The 13,682-nt window shown below is 39.0% G+C and overlaps 1 protein-coding gene across 1 annotated transcript in view; it reads left to right on the top strand.

Annotated features, from left to right (window-relative positions):
- Positions 1–8,328, top strand: part of sf3a3 (splicing factor 3a, subunit 3) — a 37,743-nt gene extending 29,415 nt beyond the window's left edge. The window contains exons 15-17 of the mRNA XM_048558155.2: positions 1,277–1,367; positions 3,919–3,974; positions 7,735–8,328. Coding sequence (XP_048414112.1) covers positions 1,277–1,367; positions 3,919–3,974; positions 7,735–7,812 — 225 coding nt within the window. The 3' untranslated portion in view covers positions 7,813–8,328. The remainder of the gene's footprint in view (positions 1–1,276; positions 1,368–3,918; positions 3,975–7,734) is intronic.
- Positions 8,329–13,682: the final 5,354 nt, after the last annotated feature.

Here is a 13,682-nt window from a genome sequence, read left to right as displayed (position 1 = left end):
TGGAATAACGATTTAAGATAGTGGATTGACCACAAACGTGTTGAATGATACAGTAGGCTCAAAGGGCCAAATAACATTCCCTTGTTAAAGTTTTGCTGTAGCTTACAGCAGTGTCCCAGGCCCAGCCACCTGTAGCTGCTTCATCAATAACCTTCCCTCCATCCTAAGGTCACTGACGATTGCACAATTGTCAGTATCATTCACAACTCTCCAGACACTGAAGCAGTCGGTTTCCAAATGTAGTAATACCTGGACAGTATCCAACTTTGGGCTGACAAAGTGGCAAATAACATGCTGTACAGTATCAAGCAATGACAGTCTCTAACAAAGGAGATTGTAACCATCACTCTTTAACATTCAGTGAGATTGCCAACACTGAACCCCCCCCCCCCCACTGCAACCTGGGAGCTACCATTGACCAAAGACTATTGAACTGCGCTAACTATGTAAGGACCGTGGCTGCAAGATGCCAGGAATCCTGCAGTGAATAATTCCCCTCTTGATGCCCAAAAGCCTGTCCACCATCTACAAGATACAAGTAAGGGATGTGATGGAATACTCCCTACTGGCCTGACTGATTGCAGCTCCAATGAGACTCGAAGTTTGACACTTTCCAAGATAAAGCAGCCCACTTAATTGGCAGAGATCCACAACGTCAATGCACAGCAGCAGCAATGTGTACATGTACAATATGCACCGCTAAAAATTCACCATGGTTCCGTAGACAGTACCTTACAAACCCATAAATATGTCTAGCTAGAATGACAAGGGCAGCAGATATTTGGCAACACTACCAGCTGCAAGTTCCCTTCCAAACCGTTCTCTGTACCGACTTGCAAATATGTTGCTGTTCCTTCACTGTCACTGGGTCAAAATCTGAAGTGCTGTCCCTCATGGCTTCGTGGGCCTACCCCTAGCACACGTACAAAGCAGTTCAAGGAGGCAGCTCACCACCATCACCTTCTCAAGGCAACTGGGGATGGATATTGAGAGCTGGCCCAGCTGACAATGTCCATATTCACATGAATTAATTTTTAAAAAAAATCTGAGATCAAGAAATCTTGGCTGCAAAGGTCACAAAGATGTGGGCATGTTGTACCTCTGTGGTGCATTGGCACAGTCTGATTTCTGGTATCAGTGATACTGAGATTGATTGAATAAATTGTTATCACAGCCAGCTGCTGTTCAGTAAATGGCATGCTATTTGATAGTTTTAAGTTTGCTTAAGTTTCCTCTATTATTACTGTAAATGTGGATCTTCTTGTACAACTTCTAGGAATGGCGCCATGCTCATGGCATGAGGTGTCTTGGAATCCCTAACACAGCACATTTCGCGAATGTCACCCAAATTGAGGATGCCGTATCCTGTAAGTATTCTTCTATTAAATTCAGGTTTAATCACAATGTAAACCTTCACTAGTCCAAAGCATTTCCTAGAATGATTAATAATCATTCATTACCACTTTCACTAGTTGTATATATCCTAAATAGCCACCAATATCAGACAAATGATACTGAGCCTTTGTCATTACAGAGGCATTGCTTCAAATGTGTGGAGTGTTTTAGTGATTTTGTGCAGTTCAGTATTTTACCCAAAGTTAACAGACCTTTTAAATTGTATTGTGTTAACAATTACATAAGATTTATTACTTTCTGTAGCCAGTTATAGTTTTAATGTCCAACATCCATAATGGGCAGATAATTTTAGCAAGAATACAGCTGTGAAACACGAAGTCTATTTTAAACCAAAGGAATGTTGGAAATATGCAGCAGATCCATCAGCATCTAAAAGGAAAAGGCAAGTTAATGATTCACGTTGCTTATTATTACATCTATCCATTTGTTCTGTCGATTATTGATTTTTTTTTTTTTCCAACTATTTCCAAGTATCATTAGTTATAAAACAAGTTTCAGAAAGAAATGGAACTTTGGCCCTTTACAATCATTTCAGATTGTTGAGAAGATGTTTTATATTTGTCTAAGCCCATAGCTAACAGCAAAGTTTATTCTTAAAAACATCATTTTTAATTTTCTGCTTTTTCAACCACCCCAGAAGGGAAAAAGTGACAAGTAGCTTCTTAAAACTTTTGTTAGAAAATATAAAAATGATATAGTACTTCAAAAATGTGCTCTAGATGCTAAGGGAAGTAAATTTACTGTCTAATCAGTTTTCAATCTTAAATCCTAAACTTCTGAAAATAAATAAATTGAGAAATTGGAGGATTTGCAACAGGTGAATTGTATGTTTTAAGAATTACTAAATAGTTTCATCCCTTTGACAAAGTTCATTTGTGGTCCATATTTCTAATATCTTTTGCTCTGCAATTTTGTATTCCTGCATGTAGCACATCATTGACAGATAAAAGTTCACATCCCTTTCTAATTAATGCAAAGTCTCTGAAATCACTAAATGGTAGTAGCAACAACTGAAATGTTCGCCTTAGATTTGTTCATGTGGGACACTGCATCTCACCAAAGTAAGCCCTGTTTTGAAATGGTGCTGCACAGTCATAAGACTTTCCGCTTCACTGCACTTCTTTTTAAGCATTCATTTCACTAGAGTTCTTGTATTCCCTGTTGGGGTAAGCATTATGTAACATGGGTACTGAGCTTCTTGAAACAGGAAAGTTGATGGTTAAATCCATACTCTGCTGATTTAACAGATCATAGCGATTGAGACCTTGTAACTGGCAGTGGTAGCCCACTCTGAGGCAAAATGACGGTTGTGATTTCAGCTTCAAGTTGCTCTTCATTTGTATTGTTTACATATAAAGGCATTCTTCGTAGGTAAGAACGAAAAGAACTGCGGATGCTGTAAATCAGGCAACAAAAACAAAGTTGCTGGAAAAGCTCAGCAGGTCTGGCAGCATCTGTGGAGGAGGAAGAAAAAGAGTTAACGTTTTGGGTCTGCTGACCCTTCCTCAGAACAGTTCTGAGGAAGGGTCACCAGACCTGAAACGTTAACTTGTTTTTTTCCCTCCTCCACAGATGCTGCCAGATCTGCTGAGCTTTTCCAGCAACTTTGTTGTTGTTCTTCATAGGTAGTCTCCTTGTAGGGTGACTGCGTAAACAACTTCCTTGTCTTGTGTGAAATTTTTGTGATTCTAGTATTAAAAGTTATATTCTACGCTTCTAAATTCTTTTCATGAGCATTGGCTGATGTTTGATTTCAAAAGTTAATTACATTGTCTTTTTCAAAAGAAATGCTAACCCTCCATGCTTACTCCTTGTGTTCTAATCCTAATTTATATTTGCCATTTTGATTTTTCACTTTGGTACATGCAGAATGGTACATGCATTCAAAAAAAATTGCAGAATTTCTTATTTCGTTTAGTTCTCAAACCATCAGCCATGTAGTTCTAAAATCCAGCTTCTCCATTTTTCTGTCGTTATTTCTGCTACCTAAACAGTGGCAGAGTACAAAACACATAAATTTCACAGTGAAGATCCATGATCAGGGCAGCCATGTTGAAAGCTAGTCAGAGGATCAGCCTTAAGTAAACACAGTGGATTCATTTAACAAAGTGTGAAGCTGGATGAACACAGCAAGCCGAGCACATCCTCTGCTTGGCCTGCTGTGTTCATCCAGCTTCACACTTTGTTATCTTGGATTCTCCAGCATCTGCAGTTCCCATTATTTCTGATACAGTGGATTCATTTGTTTGTTTTTGGGTGAATATGAAAATCTGTACTGAAACAATAACAATGCTAATTTTATTTGCTTGCCAGTGATTAATTGAAATCAAAGTGCTACCTGCTCCAATACCATATTTAATTCTACCTTTAAATCAAACAGGTTGGATGTAATTGAACAAGCTATGACTCAGATTTGTATTTTCTGTGACTGGTCTAGCTTAAATAATTCACGCTATTGTCCTATATGGAGAAGAACAATAATAACTTTCTCTTTCCACTTAGTGTGGGCGAAACTGAAGCATTCAAAGGCAGCAGAGAGATGGCAGCCAGACACAGAGGTAATTTTATGTAAATGAGCTGTTTGAGGCCTGAATGAAGCATATTGCTTAATGTATCCTAATTGCTGCTAGTTGTGTTTTCAAAGTGGCCGAGGATGGCCCAGTAACGCGTCATGTAACCATGCAACCAGGAGAACTCAAAACTGTACAGTAGAAATTCATGATGTACACTCATTCCTCATTATCCACGAGCGAAGGACCACAGATCTCCCTCTGCTAACAAATGTGGATACCATGAAGGCCTTCTCCTGTATATCCAATAGATCACCCAATTGCCTCATGATGTGGTAAAAGCATTAATATGCACTAGTAAACACATCAATGTTTAAATACCTAAAAGGAATATTAGTTAACAAAGAATTTTTAAAAGTAGCATTAGAATGTGCATACATATAATAGAGTAACCCTGAGAAAGAGTTGATAAAAAAATTACATACAGTATGATATGCTCATAATGATTGTGATGTTGACAGCAAGATAGGTAAATCTGATGATGAAGGTGAAGTTAGAGCTGATATTTAACAGCCAACAACTGTTTGACCTATGAGATTGAGACCGAGAACAAGATAACAGTGAGGTTATATTCTTCCGGTTTTGTTTTTTGGCATGGTTTTTGTAAACAATATCGTTTTGGGGAGATGTGATGCCTTTTTCTTTCTTTTAATTCTCAATGAGCACATTGTACAGTTCAGTTGAAACTATATGTGTGAATACACACGTGTGCAGAGGAATACATCTGTACGTACTCCAGCTCTTTTGGAGGTATTTCAAAGTCTCTGGAAAAAAAATTGGAATTGGTTCTGGGGCTAATCATGCAAGGACACAGATCGCAGGTAGCAAATCAACAGAAAACAAGGACTCATTTTTAGTCAGCTTCTGAAAAAGACATGGTCATTACTTGTTTTATTGGATAGACCGTTGTAGCACAGATCAAAATCCAGACACGGAAGACATTAGTACAGATATCCTAACTGCTGTTACAATGAAACAATTAATGGGATTAAGACCTAATAATTAGATTTTGATGTACGATGCCCTCCAGGAAAGACGAAAGGTGAGGCTGGGGAATGTGAACCAGCTATTCAGATAATTTGTGTCCTTATTTGGGGGACTTGGTTGCAACGTTTGAACGTTCCACTAAAGAATACCAGCTATATTTATCCTTCAGTGAAACATCATGCCTGCCATTTGATAACTAGCTTATAGTAGAAAGGGCAGTTACTTTTTCATAATTCTCAGTATTTTCAAATCAACTTTTTGAGTTTACATTATATATCTTTTCAGTAGTTGGGACTTGAAAGTAGTGACATTACCACTGTATAAGGCCTCTTTTATACAATTATGTAAATTCCCAATTCTCAATATTTCCTCAACAACATTCAGAATAGTCACAATATCATGTAACATGTACAATACAATGCCTGTTTTAGCTGAGAGATTTCTTGTTGTCAATGGTTGGCCGGTTTCACCGCAATCAGTGTCAGCCTATTCTAGCTATCTTTACTAATTAGGAAACTGTAGGCACTTTTATAATTTCCTGGCAATATAATTTCTGAATAGTAACCAGTCTGAGAAGTCATTGTTTACAAAACCCACTTACTAGAAAATGTCACATCCTCCAACCCTGTTGTGTTATGAACACAGCTGCAGTAAATTCAGCTGTTCATACTTATTTAGCTTCCCACCTTATTTCTGAACCTAGTTCACCATTTTATGTTTGGTATTTGCTATAGGAGCCATTTTCTACTTTGTTCATGCATGTTCTAATTTACATTAGTATTTGTGATTTGGAGCTCTCACCTTTTGAATGGCCTGAGCTATTTGAAATGCCAGTTGATCCTAACTTTTACTCAATCAGTTTTATTCAGATGGGCTGATGTACGCTTTTTTTGATCTTTGGTAATTGAATTGATCCTCACTAATTTTTATGACGAGAAGTTTCTGAAAATTTTACAAGAATTGCTCATTGGCAATCTGTCAACTCAGTGGACCGCACAGTGGTTCACAGTGCCAGTGACCTAGATTTGATTCCAGCCTTGGGTGACGGTCTCCGGTTTCCTTCCACAGCCCAGAGATGTGCAATTTTGGTGGATTGGCTGTGTTAAATTGCCTCATATTGTCTAGGGGTGTGCAAGCTAGGTGGATAAGCCAAGGATAATTTGGGTTTATGAGGATAGGGTGAGGAGTGTCTGGGTGGGTGTTCTTCAGAGAGTCAGTGCAGACTTGATGGGCCAAATAGCCTCTGCCTGCACTGTATAGTTCTGTGATTGAGTCTTAGAAAACTAGTGGAAAAAGTTTGCATTTGTGGCTTCATAACTAAACCACAATCTGTGTTTTTCCAACATGTATTTGTGTCTGCAGCCACTTTCATCCAGCATTTACTTGGGCTTTAGGAAATTGGAATTGACCAGCTTCGGGTAACAGGGCAACTGTGTGGCCCACTCAGAGCCTTAGGTTTTTTTTAACATTTGCACCAAGTCCTGTTTCTTAATATGTCAAAACATTTATTTATATTTGAATGTAAAATATGGTGAAGTTAAAAAGTAGTTTTAAAAGCCTTGCATTTGATATTGTTCCTTTTGATGTCCTTGGAATGTCCCCAAATGCTGTACAGTCAAGGTGGCATGTTTCCAGTATTGATCGTTTTATATTTATAAACAAGTGAAATAGGTAATTTGCCAGCACTTGTAAAGAACAGTTAGGTGGATGGCTAGTCAGTCTGGCTGTGATGTTGGTTGAAATTCAAATGTTTGCCCCCCCAGACACCAGGAAAGTTTGCCTTGCTCTTTCTCACATCGAGCTGTGCCATCTCTTGCATTTGACATCTTAACCAAACAGTGACCCTTGAAAAAGTGAGCTATCAAGGAAGTGCTAGCATTTGTTATGTAATGAAGCCATAGATTGAAAGTGGGAGTTGACCTTTGGCACTAAATAAAAACTGAAAGAACTGTGGATGCTGTAAATCAGGACAAAAGTAAAGCTGCTGGAAAAGCTCAGCAGGCCTGACAGCATCTGTGAAGGAAAAAAAGGAGTTAACATTTCAGGTACAGTGATCCTTCCTCAGAACTGATGGTGGCTGGGAAGATGTTAATTTATATGCAGAAAAAAGGGGAGAGGAATGGGGTAGGGAGTAAAGCTAGAGAGAAGATCAGTGGGACGGACAGAGTTGATAACGATCAGATTGGGAGGGTGAATAGTTGTTAATGGGGACTATTAGTGACTAATGATAGGTAGTGTGTAATCACTAATAGTCTCCATTAATAACTATTCACCCTTCCAGGCTAATTGTTACCAACTCTTTGTCTGCTCAACTGCTCTTCTCTCTCTTTAGGCTATGTCCTATCGGTTACTCTATACCCCATTCCCTTCCCCTTTTTTCTGCATATAAATTGACGTTTTCCCAGCCACCACCAGTTCTGAGGAAGGGACACTAGACCCGAAGCGTTAACTCGGATTTTTCCCTTCACAGATGCTGCCAGGCCAGCTGAGCTTTTCCAGCAACTTTGTTTTTGTTCCTGACTTTTGACATTGGTTAGTGCCAACAATTGAGTCGAATTCTAAGAGTGTGATTATAGGTTCAGTGATTCTTTCATGGTGTGAAATAGTATTGTCCTGTATTTGTTTTCTTTTAAAGGATTATATAAATTTGATTCCGAAATGTGAAATTTGGCTTGCAATCTCGATTAAATGTTTTGAGAACAAAAGCAGAATGCTTTCAGCAAAAGTGTTTTAACTAGTTACTCATATTCTTACATTACAGGAAGAATATGAAGACTCAAGTGGAAATGTAGTTAATAAGAAAACCTATGAAGATTTGAAACGACAAGGGTTGCTGTAAACTGTATTGAACATGAACTTTATTTCATGTCTCCAATAGTAGTTATCATTCAAAGATACTTTGTTTAGGTTCTCTCCTCCCTCTCAGTAACAGGAGGACTGTATCTTGTAATGGCCAATGTCTTTATTGAACTCAAAAAGCTGTAAAAATGTGATGCCTGACAAATTTACATAATTTTGTTTCTGATGGCATCATTAACTTTGCAAAAGTGATGTATTTCATAACATTATGTGAATTTTGCTTTATATCTGTAAAAATAGGTATGGAAGATAATTTCTATGCTGACTAGGAAAATAGAAACCCTTGGTGGTAGTACAGGTCTCTTGTTAGTGGACATGAGACATTCAAGATTAGGCTTAAATTTGATGAACAATATAATTTAAAGTAAGCAATATTCTTTGTTTAAAAACAAGTTCTGTTATACTGTACTTTTATTGTCACCTTGCCACAAATTTCTGTATTTGACATTTTCTTCACAAATTTAATAAAGAAAAATTGTGATTTTTATTATCTTCAGATTTGATTTTAAACTTTTTCTTTGGCAACATTTTATTTGAAGCAAAGGGCAAGATTTGACTGGGTACAGAATTTGATATAATGGTAAATGGTTGTTCTGCTTGGGTGTAAATAATGTGGTGATTTATGGGAAGAATACATCCTGCGTTGCATATCGCTGGCCATTTTGCATTCCTCTGTGGTGATAGCATAGCATCATAGCTTCCTGCTACTCCACAGCTATTTACTCAGCCTGTCAGACCCATGCTAACTCCTTGCAAGAGCTAGTCTCACTCCCTTGCCCATCTCCCATCGCCTTGCAGATTTTTTTCCCCACTTTAAGTGCAAATCTAATTCCCTATGTAGAGTACAATCAAACCTCCCAAAAACAACCTTCTAGCAGATGCATTCTGGGTATTAACCATTTATCACTATTTAAAAAAAAGTTCTCCCCCAGTCACCATTTGGTTATGTTGCCAAAACACTCATGTTTTCAATCCTTCTGCCATTGATAGTAATTTTCTCCACATACTGTGTCAGAAAATCTCAAGATTTACCAAACATCAATCAGGTTTTCTCTCGTTAGCCTCGTGAAAGTGGGAGTTTGCCATTTACTTTACTATGAGTTTGAAGAAATTGTTAAATTTATTCGACTGAAATAAACTTGTCAGGGTTGGTGCCTAACAACCTAAGGGCCCTTCAGAAGGATGGCAATTCGTTCTTGAAATAAACTTCCAACCCAGAGAGTAACATAAGAGTAGGTATAGGCCGTTTATCCTGTTCTGCTATTCTAGATTATCGTTCATCATCTACGTCAACAATGTTTTCCTGCACTATCCCCATCTACCTTGATGTTATTAATGTCTAGAAATCTATCAATCTCTCAAACATTCTTAATAGCGGAGATTTCACTGCCCTCTGGAGTGTGGAATTCCATTGATCCACTGAACTTAATGAAGCAATTCCTCCTCATCTCTGCCCTTAATGGCTTACCCTTATTTTGATACTGTGCATAGTTCAAAATTCTTCCACTCTCCAAAAACCCGCCTACCAGGGGAAGCATCTTTCCTGTATCTAACCTATTTAACACTTTTAAAATATCTTTAAAGTTCCGATGGGGTGAATCTTGCAATATTTTGACTGTGTCAATTTTGCTAAATTTCACAAGAGGTTTCTCTCCATGAAGCCTGGCAAGATTTCTCACTATATTGACCCAAACTCATCTCTTTACCTGCACCTCCCCATGTGTCCCCTTTGTCCAATGATAGCCTGACCATACCACTCAACCATAGCCATAACAACTTGTCACTCAGCAGATAACCTGGAATTGACTGATCCAACTTCCACCCATACCGTCTTTAAAATACTGCACACCTGGTCAAGTGTTGGCTGTCGAGAGTTACCCTGCACAGTTTGTGACCATTTTGCCGGATCTGGCAGGTGGGAGAAGTTGATGCCCTGCTTTGGAGATGGGATCCTAGCATTTCTGGTTGTTGCAGACATACAGATGAAGGAAGTCTTTTTCCCCAGTGCTGGCAGAGGATGCCACACCGTTATACCCTGTAGCATCTTCAAAGGTCACCATCAGGGTCAGCATGGACCGCCTGGGGTCTGGAGAAAAGTTGAAAGAAGATCAGTGACAACTTCTGCACTGCCAGGATAGATTGTACTGTCTGCTACTTCACAATAGGTTCTCACTATTGTCTATAACATGCCCCTACCCCGTACCAAACTATTCAGCACCTTCACAGCACTGGCAGCAATATTCCCAGTAATTTCTTTGCTATTTTATGAGAATCTCTGAGATTTGTGAATGGCAGTAGTTTCTACAGAACACATTCATCATCATGCCTATCAAATTCCGGACCATCCCTGCAATCATGTTAGAAATGGAGTTCTGATGAAGCAATGGAGACATCCTCACAGACAAAGAATGGATAGCTGTTCACCAAATAATGGTACCACCCAGATATCGTAAGGTTTGTTACAAATAGTACATGAAGTTGCTTTGGCAGGGTGTTTCAGAATATGGAGAACGCAATGGTAAATGGTAAGCTGGATGTGATTAATGATGAAAAGATGTTCCTTCTTATGGGAGCTAGAACTAGAGGACTCAGTTTAAAAATAAGCTCAGGTAAAGTTGAGGTGAGGAGAAACTTTGCATAATAGGGAGTGATAAGATTTTGGAATTTTCTTTCCCCAGAGTGTAGTGGAGACAAGGTCATTGAATAGTTTTTAAGGAGGTAGGTGAATTCTTGACTTACAAGCATATCAAGTGGTGATTAGGATTTTGTCAGAATGTGGAGTTGTAGACCCAATCAAATTGCCCCGTTCATATTGAATGGCAAACCAGGCTGGAGGAGCTGGATGGCCTATTCTTAGTTTGTACATATGTTCTAAACTTAACATTCCATTCTTTAATTCCTTCTCTTTGTGGAGTCTAATTCATCCCACTACTTCTTCTGTAGTTTGCAGTGTTTCCTTTTCTATCTCTTTAAGGAGATCTAAGGGTTCAGGAGATAGATTGCTGGTCCAGTCGTTCGCTTCTTATGGTCTCTCCCCTCAGTCTTCACTTCCAGCAATTTGCAACACATTTTTCAAGCTGCAGAATGTGGCATTCCACTGAAGCAATTGCTGGCCCATCGTAATAGATTATTCATTAACTTTTCATTTCAAATGAAAATAAAATTTAAATTGAAGAAATAGACTATGCTTACATATCAAGAGTATGAAATATAAACATGAAAAAGCATGGAAATCTGAAATCCAATGAGAAATACACAGCAGGGTAAAACATAAAATACAACTGCAAATGTCTAACTGTATGGTTGGGCTTGAGGGATACTGGGGCAGGGTGAGTGTGGAGGTTTTTGATCTGGAAAACCCATCACCTCCCAAAGCTCTGCCACTCACTGATTTAAGTAAGGCACAGAGAAGGTCAAAGCCAGGCTTCCCACCCCAGGACAGCTGAGATCCCTGCAATGACTTTGCAAGACCCTCACCCTGCTGTCTCTGGTAACCTCCCATCGGTTTGGGGCGTAGTGGGTGCAGGTTACAATGCCTAAAGCCTGGCTGGTTTGTGGTAGACCCACTGTCACACCTATTAAATTGAACCCCACCGTCCAAAAGGAAAATAACATGGTTCCAGTGCAACTAACCTTTCATTAACTAACTAACCTATCAGAGCAGATCTATCTTCTGTGAATTTCTAACACACAAAGAGCATAAATATATTTTGGAAGATCGTACAGGGTATCAAGGGGAAAAAAAAGTACAAAATGTTACTTTATATTGCAGTGTTTGAAGCTGGTATGTTTTCTGTCAATAATGAAGGTGATTTCATTATTTTTATAAATGTTGTGATATAGTTGCACAGTAGCCAGTTCATCTAGTAATAATGCTCCCAAAATACCCTCAGGGAGAGCAAAGCATCATATGATCAATTACTTTTTGATTGTAGTGGGGGAGATTCATAAAATGGACATGCCTCATTGTAAAGTGTGGGGCTTATTTTTATTCTTTTAAAATTGCAATGTTGAGCAATTTATTTATGCTGAGACTTATTGTTCTGGCAGGCAGTGGATGTGCAAAGGATATAATTAAAGCACCATTGACCAAAAACTGTTGGACTCTGGGGTGTGCACTATTACAATTACAAAAGTTGTGTCAGCGCAGAGTAGGCATGTTATTGACTCTGCGAGCTCTGTATAATGATATAAGAATGCAGTCCCACAATGATTAGCCTTTGAGTCTGTGCTGTGCGTTTTCAGTGGAAGCAGCTGTAGGATCAGGCCAATCAATCACTTCCCTAAAGAAATAACACTGGAAACATTGACTCATCTGGTGCCACGAAGGAAGTAGTGAGCGCTGTCCTTTCTTCTTCCACCAAATAAAAAAGAGCCTTACATTTATTGACATTTTCTAATCCAACTGATCAGAGATGGTATAAAGTACCTCTGAAATAGGTGGAACTTGACCCCAGGACTCCTGTATTAGAGATACGGACATTGACACTACCACATGAACCACCAGTGTATCCCAAAGCACTTTACACCAATGAAGCACTTTTAAAATGCAGACACCAGTAATAAGGAAAGTTTTGACCACAACAATGGGAACAACTCCCAGCTCTTCTGTAAAATAATGCCATGGGACATTTTACGTCCACCTGAAAGGGAAAACATGGTCTCGTTCTAAAGTCTTATCTGTAAGAGAGCACTTCTCATAGTGCAACACTTGGACTTTTCTGCCTTTGAACCTTTTGCCTTCTGAGAGCTGAAATTGTTGTATACTAAAGTGAGCATTTATGCACAAATATTTTGTCAAATTTCTTGGAGACTATTCACAGAATGGGTGCTGTTCCTTCATCAAGCATTATTGCAACCTTATTTCGTACTGGTAATAGTTGACACAAGGCTGAATTTTGACACAAACTTGGGAATCCAATGTGAGAGTTATTTCCAATTGATTTATGGGGAAGTGGACAAGGTCAGTATTTGTTGCGCATCCCTAAATGTTCTTGAGAGGATGTAGTGAGCAGCCAGCTTGAACTGTTACTGTCCACTTGGTGAGAGTACATGTAGAATGGCTTTCAGAGGGACTTCTAGGAATCTGATCCAGCAATAGCAAAGGAACAGCGAGAGAATTTCAAGTCAAGATAGTTTGTGACTTAAAGGAGAATGTGCAAAATGGTGGTGTTTCACATACATTTGCTACCTTGATTTTCCAGGTGGTTCAGTAGGTATTACAGGAGGAGCCTTGGTGAATTGCTACAGTGCATCTTGCATGTAGTACATATGACTGCCAATGTGCACTTGTCTGGTGGGAGTGAATGTTTAAGTTGGATGGTTAGATTCTCTCTTATTCAAAATGGTCATTGCTTTGCACTTATCTGGCACAAATGTTACTTGCCACTTACCAGCCCAAACCTGCAGGTTTTTGGGTCTTGTTACACATGGACACGGACTGCTTCTGTATCTAAGATATCACCAGTGGAATATCCATTGAGCAAACATTGACAAAAACCCCTACTTCTGATTTTACAATGGATAGAAGTAACTAAGGATCTTGTTTAAGAATATTCAGCACTGAGATGGTTGGTATCCAACAAGCACAAACATTCTGCTTTGGGGTAGATTTGACTTCAACTGGAGAGTTTTTCCATTGATTCCCATTGGCTTCTGTTTTGCCAGGACTCTTTGATGCTAAAAGGGCAGTCACTCTCACATTCCCACATGAATTCAGCACACTTGTCCATGTTTGAGTCTAGGTTGTAATGGGATCTGGAGTTTGGTGATTCTGGCTGAACCTAAATTGAAAGCCAGCAGTTTATTGATGAGTAATGGTAGAAATCTCCATAGGAGTTTGAAATCTGC

The sequence above is a fragment of the Stegostoma tigrinum genome, chromosome 24, assembly GCF_030684315.1.
Source record: "Stegostoma tigrinum isolate sSteTig4 chromosome 24, sSteTig4.hap1, whole genome shotgun sequence".
Classification (NCBI taxonomy): domain Eukaryota; kingdom Metazoa; phylum Chordata; class Chondrichthyes; order Orectolobiformes; family Stegostomatidae; genus Stegostoma; species Stegostoma tigrinum.
Note: the sequence above shows the minus strand (reverse complement) of the source record. Positions and strands in the feature narration are given on the sequence as shown.